Here is a 13,571-nt window from a genome sequence, read left to right as displayed (position 1 = left end):
GGCAGAACTGTCACCCCCTCCAGATGTGCAGGGCCCTGGGGGGATGCTGAGCAACCCAGCGCTCTCCCCTCAGGCTGGGACGTGGCAGCGCCGGTCTGGTCCGGAGGCCGGGCTCGCATCCTGGCTCTGCCACTGCCCGGCCTGGTGAGCTGGCGCTTCCGGCTGCTGAGCGGGGCAGGAGGCGGCAGCCACCTCCCAGGGCCGCCGCGAGTTACACGAGACACCCGTAGAAGACTATTAACACCACGACGTATTATACCTCCCTTTATTATCTCTTTACTGCCGTAAAAAAGTGATTCTATTTCTAGAGACCAAACAGCATACAGAGACATTCTCGGAAGAGAATCCCTTCGTGCCCAAGCCTCTGGGACTGATTTTAAATCTGCTCACCTGCACAACGGAGATGGCTTCGTAGCAGAGGGGGGTCAGGGCCCTCCGCTGAGATCCGCTTTTCCTCTGCTCACGCCGCGGCTCCCCTCGGAAACCGGCACCACAGTGGGCCCTGCCCTGCCACAGGAAAACATATTCCTGGACCACAGGGCGAACAGGGAACCTCAGAACTGGCCTTTGACTTTTCAGAGTCCAAGCACACTGGAGGCCACGCACAGCGGCCAGTCCCTGGTGAGCTGTGCCTGGGGCATCATGGGGCAGGAGGCTGGGCACCAGGGGGGTGTTGGCAAGAATCCAGGGGGGCCTCAGAGACTGACAAGAAAGTTTGAGTTCTGCTCCACACTGACTGTGTGACTTGGACAAGGTGTGAGTCTCCCGAGCCTGCGTCCTCCTCTGAAAATACAGAGGGCAATTCCAGCTGACAGCCCTGGTGGCACCCTTTCCCCACCGAAGGCAGAGAACATGCATGAAATGGTCTAACTGAGGGCCTGGGCTGGCCTGATCCCGACCCTAAGTGTCTGTAAAAACAGTGCACGTCTCCAAAGCCCTCGACCACCCAGAGCAGCAGGGCTCCAGGAACCTCTTCCCTCTTGGAACCATCTCCACTGTTCTCTGTTTCCAGTGAGCCCCGAGGCCTGGCCTGAGACCTGTGTGTTACCGTGGAGCTGGCAGAGGCTCACAGCCAGTGGCTAAGACTGCAGTCTTAGCGGCTCCCACCCTGGGGCCCTCCCCAGCTCCAGCAGGGAAAAAGCAGAGCAGGACCGCTCACCCCGACTCAGGGCCTCGCCGCTCCCGAGGGGCCTGACAAGGGCGGCCCCTGCCCCCACTCAGTCCGGGCACACCTCACCTCTTCACCTGGCTCTGGGGAGCCAGCCCTGCCCAGCCTACCCACTCTCGTGGGCTCCAGCACCAGTGCTCCTCTTGGACCAGTTCTCTCCGGTTCCTTTCCACCTGACTGCCCCCTCTGCAGCCATCCCAGTCCCCCTGAGCCCAGGGAGGCCTAGGGACGGGGCCCAGGGACGGGTGCAGGCCTTGAAGGTGCAGACGCCAACTGGGGTTCCACTCTGGAGGCCGGCTGGAGAAGAAAGGCGGGAACCACCGCCCAGGGGCGAGGGGGCGCTAGCAGTGGCCACAGGCTCCTCCAGGGGAGGTGGTGGCGGGAAGCGGGTGGCCTTGGGAGAGCAGTGGCTGCCACTCGGGGGGCTCGTGGGCTGCCACACTTGTGCCCCTTGTTCTGAGAAACAGCAATGGTCGTGGCTGAGGCTGCCCGGGGGACTGCCTCCGGCCCCTGTGCAGCCGCCGTGACAAGGGGTCCGGTCTGCGTTGGTGCACTGAGAGAACGTTCTCTACAGCGCCGCAGGCTGTGGAGTGAGAGTACGACGCAGGCTGAGCACCAGGCCCCCGCTGGCCCCTGGGGCACAGGCGTCCTGCCCGGAGCTGGGCCCCGTCCCCAGGCAAGGTCCTGCTCGGGCTGCACTCCGCGGCCGGGCTATGGCGCCGTCACCACACTCTGCTCGCCGTGGTCCACGCTCCAGAGGCGGTAGAACTCCGCAAAGTCCACGTAAGGCTCGACGCGGCCATCCTCGCCGGGCGGGAGCGAGTGGGCGGGCCGGGAGCGGAAGAGGCCCCCGTCAGAGCTGGAGCTGCTGCTCTGGGTGTGCGTGTTGGTGGACTGCAGGGTCAGGGTCGGGCTCTGGCTGGGAGCACAACAGGGGCAAATCAGTCACAGGCCGTGGCGTCTGGCCAGCCCCTCAGGGCACAGGGCACAGAGGCAACCACAAGAGCCAGCCGGCCAGATGTTCTTCAGGGCAGAGGAAAAGTCAAATGTATTTTTGAAACTCTAGCTACATGTGGCTATTTAAATTAACTAGAATTAAATAAAATGGATCCCTCACTTCAGTGCTCGGTAATCACGCATGGCTAGTGGCTACCGTGTAGGATGCAGAACTTGCCACCCTCAGAGCGGCGCCGAGCTGGACGCCATCCACTCCAACCTCTCCAAATCCATCCTAGACCAAACCCCACTGGTCACAGGCAGGCCAGGGCTCTTCTCCCGGAAAACCTCCTTACTCCCTCCTCCTTGTTCCTCTCGCAAGCTGGGTGGGGACGGGCCCCCCAGGCACCCACCCTGTGCCACACAGCCTGTAACATCTGGGAATTACCTGCTAACCCACTGTCCTGCACACTCCCAGCACTCAGAGCTGGGCCAGCCCAGCAGCGGGGGTGGGGCGGGGAGGGGGGGGAGCAACTAAGCGCCGACGCAGGATGGAGGGACCCAGGGAGCTGGAGGCACAGAAGAATGGCTGGTTCTCCTGCCTGGTCTGGGATGGCTGCTATCACGCCCTGCCTTTGTGGACGCAGCTGGTGGCTCCTCTGAGCAGCCCTGCAGGGGTGGGGAGGCCACCCGTACAACACTCAGGATGCCCATCACTCAGCTGCCTGGCAGGTCCCTCCAGCCCACAGGGGTGGCGGCAGCAGTGGTGGCAGCGGCAGCAGCCTGGGGGCAGGGAGAAGGAAAGGCCCCCTGCGAGGCACAGGGAAACCTTCCCGGTGGCCCTTCCAACCGGCCAGATCCTGAGTGGGCTGGGTGGGGCACCTCTATTATTCTGTGCAGGGCTGGAATGTGGAAACCAGAGCCCAGCCCCCTGGTGTGGCAGGTGGGGGTACATTCCCCAGACGTGGAGGGGGCAGGGCAGACACCAGACCTGTCAGGCAGGTCTGCCAGGAGTGAGGAGGGGGCCTGCCCACCACACCCCCAGGCTCCAGACCCCCTGCTGCCTCCACCCCTCCCCCAGCCTGAAACTAGAGAACTCGCTTCAAAGCTAAAATCGGACGCTTTAGTCAGAGAGCACTGGCTCTCATAAGCCGGCACAGGCCAAACAATGTCCCACAAGCACAGATACCATGGGGGAGGCCCCCCAAATCACGCACTCCAAGACGGGAGAAGAGAAAAGAACAAGAGGACAACCTTCCCATTAAATGAAAACAAATCCATGGCACCTGCAAGAAGCAATGAGCAGTGGGCTGTCAGCATGAGCTGCCCGTCTCCACCCCCTCCCTTCCGGCTTCAAGGAGCTGCTGGAACCTGCAGTCCCGCCTCGGAGGCTAGGGAGGCCTCCCCAGGGATGGAACTGGGGGACTTGAGAGGAACAAGACCCCGGCGCATCTCAGGGCACCTCACCCAAGGTTCCTCAGGCACAGGACGTGGCCCTACGGCCACTCCTGTCCAGGGACCCAGGGCTGTGCCCAGGAAGCAGGCCTGAGACGGCTGGGGCTGGGGGGCCGCTTACTTGGTGAGGGTGGGAGTGGCTTCGTCCAGGGTAGAGGCGCTGTGGGCCCCGTTGACTAGCTGGCCCTGGGAGGGCATGACGAGGGACAGGGTCACGCTGGTTTTGCTGGTGCTCTGGGCGCTTGAGTAAGGCACGGATACGGGGTACACGCGTCCTCCTGCAGCTTTGGGAGGAAGAGAGTGGTGGGCTACAGGGCGCGGCTGGGGGGGACCCTGGGGTGGCAGCAACAGGGCCGCTCCAGGGCCTGAGAAGGTAGGCGGTGGCCCGGTTCAGTTCCCCTAGCTTGACCCTCTGCCCCTTAGGACAGCGAAGGAGTATCTGTGGCAGAGACTCTTCTGGGCCAGGCAGGGGCCTCCTCTCAGCAGCAAAGCACTGCTGGTGCTCAAAGCAGGAAGAGAAGTGCTGAGCTGCCTCAACGAAAGGGTTACTGCCTGGCTTCCCACGGTGCTTTAACCCAAGGGCTAAGTATGCTCCTAGTTGAGGCTGGCCCAACAAAAATACGGTTGCAATAACAAGCTAGAGAAACTCCAGTAACCCCGGTGTCCATGGGAGAACAAATCCATCTGATGCTTGAGTGCTAGGGCTTGCTTGTTTGAAAAAAAGAAAAAGAAATGCAGCCTCCAGGAATTGATGGTCTTGACACTAAAGCAGCACTGGGAGGGAGAACAAAAGAATAATTCTTTCTGGGCAACTTGATTTAGAATTAAAAAGGTAGAGAGTAAAGCGTCTCTCTCTCACCTCTGACATGCCCAACCTCGGCCAGGTCCCTTCATTCTAGGGCCTCAGTTTCCTTTCTGTGAAAGGGCTGTTAATGAGGACGAAAGGAAACACGCGGGTGAGGTGGCTGGCGCACAGCAGGCACCGAGCCCGCAGTGGCCGCTGTTCCCGCGATGTGGCCCGTGGCGCTGCAAAGTGATTCCCGCGCACTCAGGTCTTTCAAAGGAGGCCAGGGCAGGTGGTATTGTCCTCATTTCACAGACAAAAAGGGAAAAATAAGCACAGCTCAGAGAGCTTTAAAGTCAGGGCCCGGCCTGGAACTGCTCAAAGCCAGGCCTCCCGACTCCACCCCGCCCCAGGCAGCAGCAAGGCCCCAGCCCCAGACGGCCTCCGGCGCCTTCCTAGTGCAGGCTTGCACACGCATACCTGGGGCGGGGGAGGGTGCGGCCTGGCTCATCTCTCCCAGGGGGTAGCCAAAGTTCCGCACCAGCAGGGTCATGTCCTCGTGCCTTGGGCAGAACTTGGCACGCTCCCCGCCACTGGCGAAGGTGTCACTGTGGATGCGCTTCACCCGGTCCACCACGGCCTGGGCCACTGCATCCAGGGAAGTCTGCTTGGCGAACTCCGTGTCGATCATGGCGGCGATCTCCTGGGGGCGAGGGGAGCAGAAACCTGGTGAGGCACGAGGGGGCCCAGGGAGTGTAGGCCACACCTTCACAGCCGAATCAGGACACTTAGGGGTCACCAGCCAAGCAAGCAGACGTCCCCACCAGCCAAGCCTGCAACCTGAGCTTCTCAAGGTATTCAGAATAACTCTTTTGGAACTTTCTCATTAGAAAAGGTGTGACCTTGTGATTTCTCTGATTTTTGGCTTCCACACACCAAAAAAATGGGGGATAATATCCACCTCACTGCATCACAGCGAGGATTAAATAACATAATGGATGTGAGGGCACTTCGGAGACTACTAAAAAGCTCAGTACAAATTGTCATTATTATTCAGCTTTCTTTCCCGGAACAAACTTATTGTAGGAGATGATATGTCGATTTTGTCAGAAATTGAGGATACAGGATGAAGAGAGGGTCCCTGCCCTCAGAGAAGTCCACTGTCCAGTGTATTCTAGAACCCAGTAGAAGCCACTGGATAGTCTTATCGCGAAGAGCAAAGAAAGGAAAAAAAATCACATTTATGGTAAGATAAAAAATATAAACACAAAATCCTCTACATGATGGCTGGCTGCAGTCTCTTGGAGGTAGGAGGGCAGGGGCAGGTAACAGGAAATGACCTGGGCCCGGTCCGGGGGGCTCAGCTCCAGCACTGACCAGCTTTGTCACCTCAGGCAAGACCCTGAACTCTGTGAGCCCCAAGTTCCCTAGCGTGACATGGCAGTGAGCCCCTGCCCCTACTATGTTATAAGGCTACTGGAAGGAATGAGATAAAATAGATGAAAAACCTTGAACACAGGTATTAGGAGACAGTTAGGCACCTAAGACTTTCCCTCATTATTTTTAATTAGGACAGAGCAGAAAAGGGTACCTTCTCACCAGAATCACAGATGGAAGGAGAAACGCAAGCTGAACTTCTCTGACTGACCCAGCAAGCCCAGGTCAGGCAAAGGCAGCTTCCCTTCTAGATCATCCTCGACGTGACTGCCTCCAAGTCCCACTTTAGTGACGACCATCTGACACGTGCATTCCAAGGTGCAGGAAAAAGCAGCAGCTCCCCCTGGCTGAGAACCTACGTCTACCACGCCCAGCCCTCATCACAACCCCACAAAGGTAGATGTCATCATCCCCGTCTCAGAAACAAGGAATGAACTGTACATCATCTGCAGCTCAAAGAGGGAAGCGAAGGAGGCAGTGGAGCGGGACCTGGGTGGGCCGCACGACTCCTTGGCCAGCGCTCTGTGTACCAGGCCGCGCCCCTGCTGGGCTTTCCTCCGCGGCCCACCCGGGCCCTTCCCAGACAGTCTCCAGAGCCACGTGTGCCTGTGGAAACTCATTTCCCTCACCCTCTTCCCTTAGGCTTTGCTCAGGGCCCTGGAGACTGACACTGCTTCAAGCCCAGATGAGCAAAGCTTTTGGGTAGGATGGGTGTTCTTGGAACTCTGGACTTTTTCTTCCCCCAACTTTGAACCCAGAGAAGATGTCTGGGGAAAGCACGTGAGAATCAGAGCTCTGGGGAGCATGCCACCGTGCAGGCTGGCCAGCCGTGCTCTCCTCGGGCCCAGCTCACCTGGTTGGCCTGCCCAGGCCCGTGGGCTGCCTCCAGGGCCTTGTACAGCCCCTCGGACATCAGCACCAGGAAGCCAGTCACCCCATCCAGGGGTTGTGCACCGTGGATTTCAGGCTCCGCGATGATGGGCTTGGACTTGGCGGCGCTGTGGGAAGAGAGCAGAGGGGACAGCTGTGCTTGGAATGGCCCCCTGGGGACATTTATTCCGGTGAGAAGAATCTACACCCAGAATGTAAAATAAAACACACATCTGACAAGAGGAAAAGAAAGAGAGGAGAGAGAAAACCAGAAAAACAGACCTGTCTTCTGAGGGCGGCTCTTAAAATAAAGCCCAGAGGGCCAAGAAAGCCAGAGGGAGGCTGGGGTCACAACGGCCAAGGTCAAATGCCCAATCCTGGTCCCACTCCGCATTTCCTGTCCACAGAGCCGGGGGGTGGCAGGGGGAGGGTGGGACAGCCAGAGGGGTGGGTTCTCTTTTAAAAGCCCACTCCTCTTGGGCTCCTCCAAGCTGACCCAGGCCCCACATACACTCTAGCTGCAGAGGGACTATGAACTGACGCACCATCAGAGCTGCTCAATGTCGGGAAGCTCCAACATGCACACATGCACACAGGGCAGGGATGAGAAGATGTTCCTGGCAACAGGATTTGAAAGAGTGAGTCTGGCAACATCCTGAAGGTCGGTCCATCAGTAGGGGTGGGTTAGGTGAGCGCTGACAGCTACACACTGGAATCCTAGCAACTGTTACCAAGAATGCTGCCAGCCTAAATTGTAGGTGTGCAGGAATGGAGGAGTGGGTGCCTATACTGAAAAAAGTGAGGTGCACAACACTGGGCGCGGAATGCTAGCATTTGTGGGTGTTTTGAAAAAGCAGCTTGCTCCCTCCCCACCCTCAACAAGCACGCGCCATGCACAGGGCAGGCGGCGCGCACACACACGCACGCATGTACACAGAAACTCCAGGGCAGGATACCTCAGAAACTAGCAGCTTCTGAGGAAGGAGTCTGGGCTTGGGGTGGGAGGAAGATTCACTTTTCACTGCATATCCTGGGCACTGTTTGAATTGTTTTAAATCACAGATGGACCTTTCCATAAAGCAAACAGAACCCGACAAATTAGAGACAAAAGGTTCCAAATGTAATTATTTAAACCTTGTGAGGGTAAGGAGCTGTAACACATGTTTTCTAAGACACAAGATGGGCATCACACACACACACACACACACACACACACACACACACACACACACACACACACACACACACACACACACACACACACACACACACACACACACACACACACACACACACACACACACACACACACAGTGTTCTCGCATACAGGGTCGCCGTAGTTCAGGACACGAGCTCTGAATTCAGCCTGCCTGGGTTCAAGTCTTGCCTAAGCCCACTATTAGCCCTGAGACCAGGCAGGCTACCTAGTGTCTGCATGTGTCAGTTTCCTCATATGAAAATACCTTTGGGGCAATAACAGCACCCACCTCATAGGGCCTGAGGACTGAATAAGAGAACGGATGTAAAAAACTGTGCACGGGCTTGGATAAAGGCTCACGTTATTATCATCGTCTGTTTGCTATGAGCAGTGGGTGGCATCCAGAAGGGACAACCCATCTGGCAGCCCCGCCCTGGCCCCAGCCATGACAATACCGACCAAGAGGCCTTCGGTCTGTCTCTATCCACACCAGGCAGCTCATGCCAACTCTGGCCTCTCCTGCCAGGCCCTGTGGCACTGGTTGCTGCCCTTGGCTTTGGCCCAGCTCCCCACCTAACCCCTTGCCAGCCTAGCTCTACAGGACCCCAACTCCTGGCCTGCTGGGTCCAGGGCCTGTCCCACACCAACCTCTCTGGGAGAACGAAAGAATCTCCTTGGGCTCCATACTACCTCAACTGTACCTTTTGTTCCTAGAGCCTAAAATCTGCATCTGTCCCAGGCCTCTGGTCTTACAAATGGGGGCAGCTGGGCCGGCCACTCACCTGAGTAGGTCGATGTCAGTGTAGCCGTATTTGACCTTGTAATCCCCAATGCGCCTGGTGCTCTCCTGCCCACAGATGACCCCCACTTGCTTGATCTTTCCTGCATCCAAACCTACCAGAGGAAGAACAACACGACAACCTCAGAGTTTGTTCATAAAGAAGAACCAAAAGAAGGGGATACAGACCTATCCACAAAAACAAGGCACTGAACAGGAAGTGAGATCATAGCAGGCACCTTGGAGGGCAGTGAGCCCAAAGTCCCCCAGTGTCCTCAGCCCCCATCCCCATCAGAACACCCGTGGCTGAGTCCTCCCCTACGGGACAGCAGATCCAGCACCGCCCAGCTCAGCTCCCTCTGCAGCCTGGGCTCACGGAGAAGGGAGGGGGTGGCCATGGCGGCAGCTGGAGCCCCAGGACTTCTTTGGCTTCTCAGTCTCCACCAATAACAGTGCATACCAGAGACTCCTGGAAGCATTTCACATGTAATAACTCTTTCAATCCTCACAACACCCTGAGGTAAGTGTTACTATTATCCTCATTACACAGAAGGGGAAACTGAGGCACAGAAAACTTGAGTAAGTTCCAAAATCACCAACTAGTAAGTGTCAGAGCTGGGATTCAGCCCCAGGCAGGCTGGTCCCAAGCCCAAGGTCACAGCCCGTCCACTTCATGCCTCTCTCTACATGGCCAACAGAAGGCACAGGGCGAGCCACCAGGCCCCGCCCCCCACTCACCCAGCTGTGAGAGCCGGAAGAGCTCGTCCTCATTCTCTGTGGTGTGGTCCACGTTCAACTGTGTCACCTGCAGACCATCTACCGTGGATTTGCATAAAAGTGCACGGTTCGTACCTGCAGGAGAATTTGAGCAGCTGAGCGAAGACTGAGAGCACAGCGAAGAACAGGACACGTTGAGCAAAGAGAGAAAAGGCAAGCATCTCACACATGGAAATCCTTGAAATGAGCAAAGAAAATAGGCTCAGACCACTGGAGCCAGTCACCAGTCAGGGAGAGCTGATAATATTAAGGAATTAGGTTAAACTTTTCCAGTGACATCCGAGGACAGTTACGATTAGGATTTTAATAAGAGATCTTTTCTCTAAGGAGCCACACTGCAATATTCACAGATAGCACGACACAATGTCTGGGTTTGCTCAACAACAACGCGGGGACAGAGGGCTGTAGGTGAAGCCCCAGATGCTGGCCGGGGGAAGGATGCTGGGGCTGGGGGATGGGCACACAGCAGTTCATTAAATGCTCTTCACTCTGCTGTTTATTACAGTTTTGAATTTTTTCCATAACGAAATCTTAAGGAGGAAGAGAAGAGGGACCGTATCAGTGGGGTCTCTCCAGAGCCCCTGCAGTAAACTGCACCCTGAGGGCACCGCCTTCTTGGGCTCCCACATGGCCCTTCTTCACCTACAAATCCAAACGTCGCTGTGACCTCTCACCCTCCAGCCCACACCCAGCCCATCTTGCCGCCCTTCATGCCAAGTGGGTCTTCCACAGCCGGGCAACCTCTTCCAGACAAGGAAGCCACTGAGGTAGCCCAGAGAGAGGACACAACTCCCCAAGGCCACAAGCCAGTTAGGGGCACAGGGGGGGACTCAAGCCGGGACACCAGCCTCTCAGCAGGTACTTCAAATGCCCCGGGCTGGGACTGAGATGTCCTATGGAGTTAACGGGAAACTCTTAAGTGGTCTCAGGACGCTCGAGGTGGAGGTCTTCCGTGTCTGGGAAGCAGACCGCCCAAAGGACACACGGATCCCGAGGCTGACCTTCTCCCCTGCTCTCCCGTCTTGGGACAGGCAGGTGGCTCACCGACATTGGCGACATAGAGCCTGTTGTTGAGAAGGACCGCCACCACGGCCATGGCTCCTCCCGAAATCTCCTTCTCCAACGTCTTGAGTCTTTCGAGGATCTTCTGATACTGAGGAGGCAGCTGGTGCTGAGGGACGCCCTAGAAGCCATCATCGGCGGTCAGAGCAGGCCGGGCCTTGGAGACCGTCTCACCAACCTCCCCTCCCTTAAAGAGAGAGCATCTGAGGCCCGGCCGGGAAGGAAGCTGGCTGCAGCTCCTGGGCAGGCTTCTTTCAGCAGAGCCAGGCGTGACCTAACTCGTCCCGTCAGCCCTGAAGGTACCTGCGCATGACGTGAGCAGGCAGGTGACGAGGCCTGGACAGATTCGGGCAGAGGACCGACCTGGAAGGAGCTTCTCTCACACCCTATGCCCACCCCAAGTGGAGTCCCAGAGTACGGCTGCTCGTAGCCAGCCAAGGAGGGCCCTAGGAGGGCAGACCCGTTGCCACCCGCATCCCATCAGAAACTGTCCCCTAATGCCTGCTGCTCTGGCCCAGTTGTATCAGTGGTCTGGGAGGGACATGGCAGATGAGTCCTTGCTCCTGGCAAAGCTGGACCTTGATCTGCTTCTCCTGGGGCACAGGCTGGGGACGTTACCTCAGGCAGCTGGGACTGGAGGCTCGCCTTCTCTGCCAATGCGTCATCGATGGACTCCAGGAAGCTCCTCTCCACCACATCGAAGGCCTGGAGGCAGAGGACAAGGAGGCAAAGGCCAGTTCAAACACCACTGTCATCTGCTGCTGAAATGCTCACTATTAACAGCAACAAGTTGTATCAACTGCAGGTTACCATGTGATGGGGCTTCACACGGCGCACCACCAGGCACTGCTGCTCCTGCAGAGCAAGGTCTGATAAAGATGGCCCCGCGAGGCTGGTGCCTTCCAGGTGGCAGTGCAGGGCGACCAGAGAGGCGGGACGCGGCAGAGAGGTGAGGAGCACAGGCTTGGAGTCAGGCTGCCTGAGGGCGACAGCCAGCTCTGCACTTGCCGGCCAGGCAGCGCGGCCTCCTCATGGATCGATGAAACAGACGAAGTGCTGCTCTGAGAGTGACTGAGGGTATCCACCCCGAGCACCCAGCGCCCGGCCCAGACTAAGTCTAGGTCAGTGACAGCTAGTGTCACTGCCACATCCTGAGGGCCCCTCAACACAGCTCACGCTGCCACCTTTCCCAAGGGTACCAGCTGAGAATCACTGGCACTGGGCCCTAAGGCCATGGCCGGTGCCCGGGCCCTCAGGTGCCAAGGCAGGAAAATGGCTGGGAGCGCTGTTTTCGAGGAAGAGGAATCCACACTTCTCATCTAAAACTAAGTGCCCCTGGACTTGCTTCCAAAAGGAGATGCCAGGAGGAAAAACTCCAGAACAGCAGCAAGCAGAAACATAGAAGTGGCAAACAAGCACGAGCCAACTGGGAGTGAGGAGGCAGGGCCTGGGGAGCCCGCAGTGACTAGCGGCTGAGTGCCTGAGCCACGCGGAGGGAGAGGATCACCCTCAACGACCCTGTTTCTACCAGGGCTCAGCAACTGCCACCACACCCCACGTCCAAGGTGACGTCCATTATCCCCTTCCCCAGGAGCATCTCGTCCAGAGCCAACCCTGCCAGTCGTGGGGAAGGACTGCTGCTGGCTGCCCGGCCCCGCACCTGGGAAGTGGGGTGCCCCTGCCGCTGGGAGAGGCTCCCAGAGCTGGTTCTTCTGCAGAGACAAGGAGCCAGCGAGGTCTTCAGACCAGCCCCGGGCTAACCGCAGGCTCTGCAGCCGCAGGGCCGAGGCCCAGGGAACTCAGCCACGGCCAGCCAGCCCGAGCCCCAGTACCTGCAGCAGGACCCGCCGCACGTCGGCCTCAGTGTGCTCGGCGCTGAGCTGGCCCAGCAGGAGCTCCGCGGACAGCCGCTGGGCCACGAAGTTGGTTACCCGGTTGCCATCGTAGCCGTTGAAGACCCCGTACAGGAAGCAGTTGTTCTCACTCCTGACAGAGGGAGAGGGCAGGAGGTGGCCTGAGACCAGGCACTCACAGAAGAGTGATGCCAGCTCCAGAGGGAGGGGGAGGAGGGAAAGGCATTGGGGAGACAAAAGACACAGCAGCTGTGGCTTCAGGTGCCCACGTGGGTCCCCCACTATAACCATCATTGCACTCTGGCCATGACCTTCTAGGATACCCCTGCCCCCTGCAGCAGGCCTTCAGCTGGTCTAACGTCTAGATGTGGAGGGGACAGCAGCAGACACCACCTCCCGTGGGCCATATCTCACCAGGAAGCCCCACGGAAAACAGCTGCAAAACTGCTTTCTCTTGCTTGCAAACCTACTTCTGATGCCCAGGAGAGCGCTGCCAGCACCCTCACCTGAACTTGAGCCAGTTGTCCTCTGGTGGGTGGCTCTCAGTGCCCTTGCCATCAGCAGAGTAGCTGCGGTTGGAGGCTGAGCCAACTCCAGAGAGGTGGCAGAGCGGCAGGTCGTCCGTCCAGCTTGGCTGCTGTTCCTGGGAAGGACACCAGGAAACCAAGACGCATTACCTTCTCGCCCAGGGCAGACCCCACCTCATCTTCTTTTTCTTCCCCGACAAAAACCTAGCAGGCCCGGAGCCCCACCCAGAGGGTTCCACTTCCTCCTGGAAAACAATGATGCGTGTTACGAACAAACACCTGCAGAAGGGTTTGCGTGGTTTATGGCTAATCCACAAACTTCCCCAGGAAACCTGAAAAAGACTAGAGTTCCCACATGCAAGGCTCAGCAGTGATCTCCAGGAGTGCGCTACGCTATGGAGCATGAGTGAAACACACATACACAAATGAAGCAAACTCCTCGTATAAAACTCTTTGGTGGTCCCCACCTTGCACTGCAACGGCTCTGACTCCAATCCCTCAGGCACTGGTTAAAACCACAGATTTCCAGGCCCCTCCCACAGAACGTCTGATCCTGGCGGGGCTCAGGATATATGCAGTGTAGCTGGCTCCTCCCAGGGGACGGATTCAAGCAACCCAGATCCACACCTAGAGAAACTGACTTAGAAGCTCAGCCTCAGTCACTCTTCCTGGCACTGGGGTCTCCACGCCCTGGTCCCCACTCCACCCTGGTGCCATCCTCTCCCA

General features: G+C 57.9%; 1 protein-coding gene across 6 annotated transcripts in view; it reads right to left on the bottom strand.

Moving 5' to 3' along the window:
* Nucleotides 1–251: 251 nt before the first annotated feature.
* Nucleotides 252–13,571, bottom strand: part of TAB1 (TGF-beta activated kinase 1 (MAP3K7) binding protein 1) — a 28,457-nt gene continuing 15,137 nt past the window's right edge. For 5 of the 6 annotated variants that reach the window (XM_068560424.1, XM_068560428.1, XM_068560426.1 and 2 more), the window contains 10 exons: nt 12,825–12,961; nt 12,298–12,451; nt 11,084–11,170; nt 10,448–10,586; nt 9,365–9,478; nt 8,631–8,742; nt 6,634–6,778; nt 4,824–5,046; nt 3,681–3,843; nt 252–2,087 (listed from right to left, as the gene is read on the bottom strand). In XM_068560424.1, the coding sequence (XP_068416525.1) occupies nt 1,880–2,087; nt 3,681–3,843; nt 4,824–5,046; nt 6,634–6,778; nt 8,631–8,742; nt 9,365–9,478; nt 10,448–10,586; nt 11,084–11,170; nt 12,298–12,451; nt 12,825–12,961 (1,482 nt within the window). In that variant the 3' untranslated portion in view covers nt 252–1,879. The remainder of the gene's footprint in view (nt 2,088–3,680; nt 3,844–4,823; nt 5,047–6,633; nt 6,779–8,630; nt 8,743–9,364; nt 9,479–10,447; nt 10,587–11,083; nt 11,171–12,297; nt 12,452–12,824; nt 12,962–13,571) is intronic. The other variant, XM_068560429.1, reaches the window with a different exon arrangement.

The sequence above is a fragment of the Eschrichtius robustus genome, chromosome 13 (genome assembly GCF_028021215.1).
Source record: "Eschrichtius robustus isolate mEscRob2 chromosome 13, mEscRob2.pri, whole genome shotgun sequence".
Lineage (NCBI taxonomy): Eukaryota > Metazoa > Chordata > Mammalia > Artiodactyla > Eschrichtiidae > Eschrichtius > Eschrichtius robustus.
Note: the sequence above shows the minus strand (reverse complement) of the source record. Positions and strands in the feature narration are given on the sequence as shown.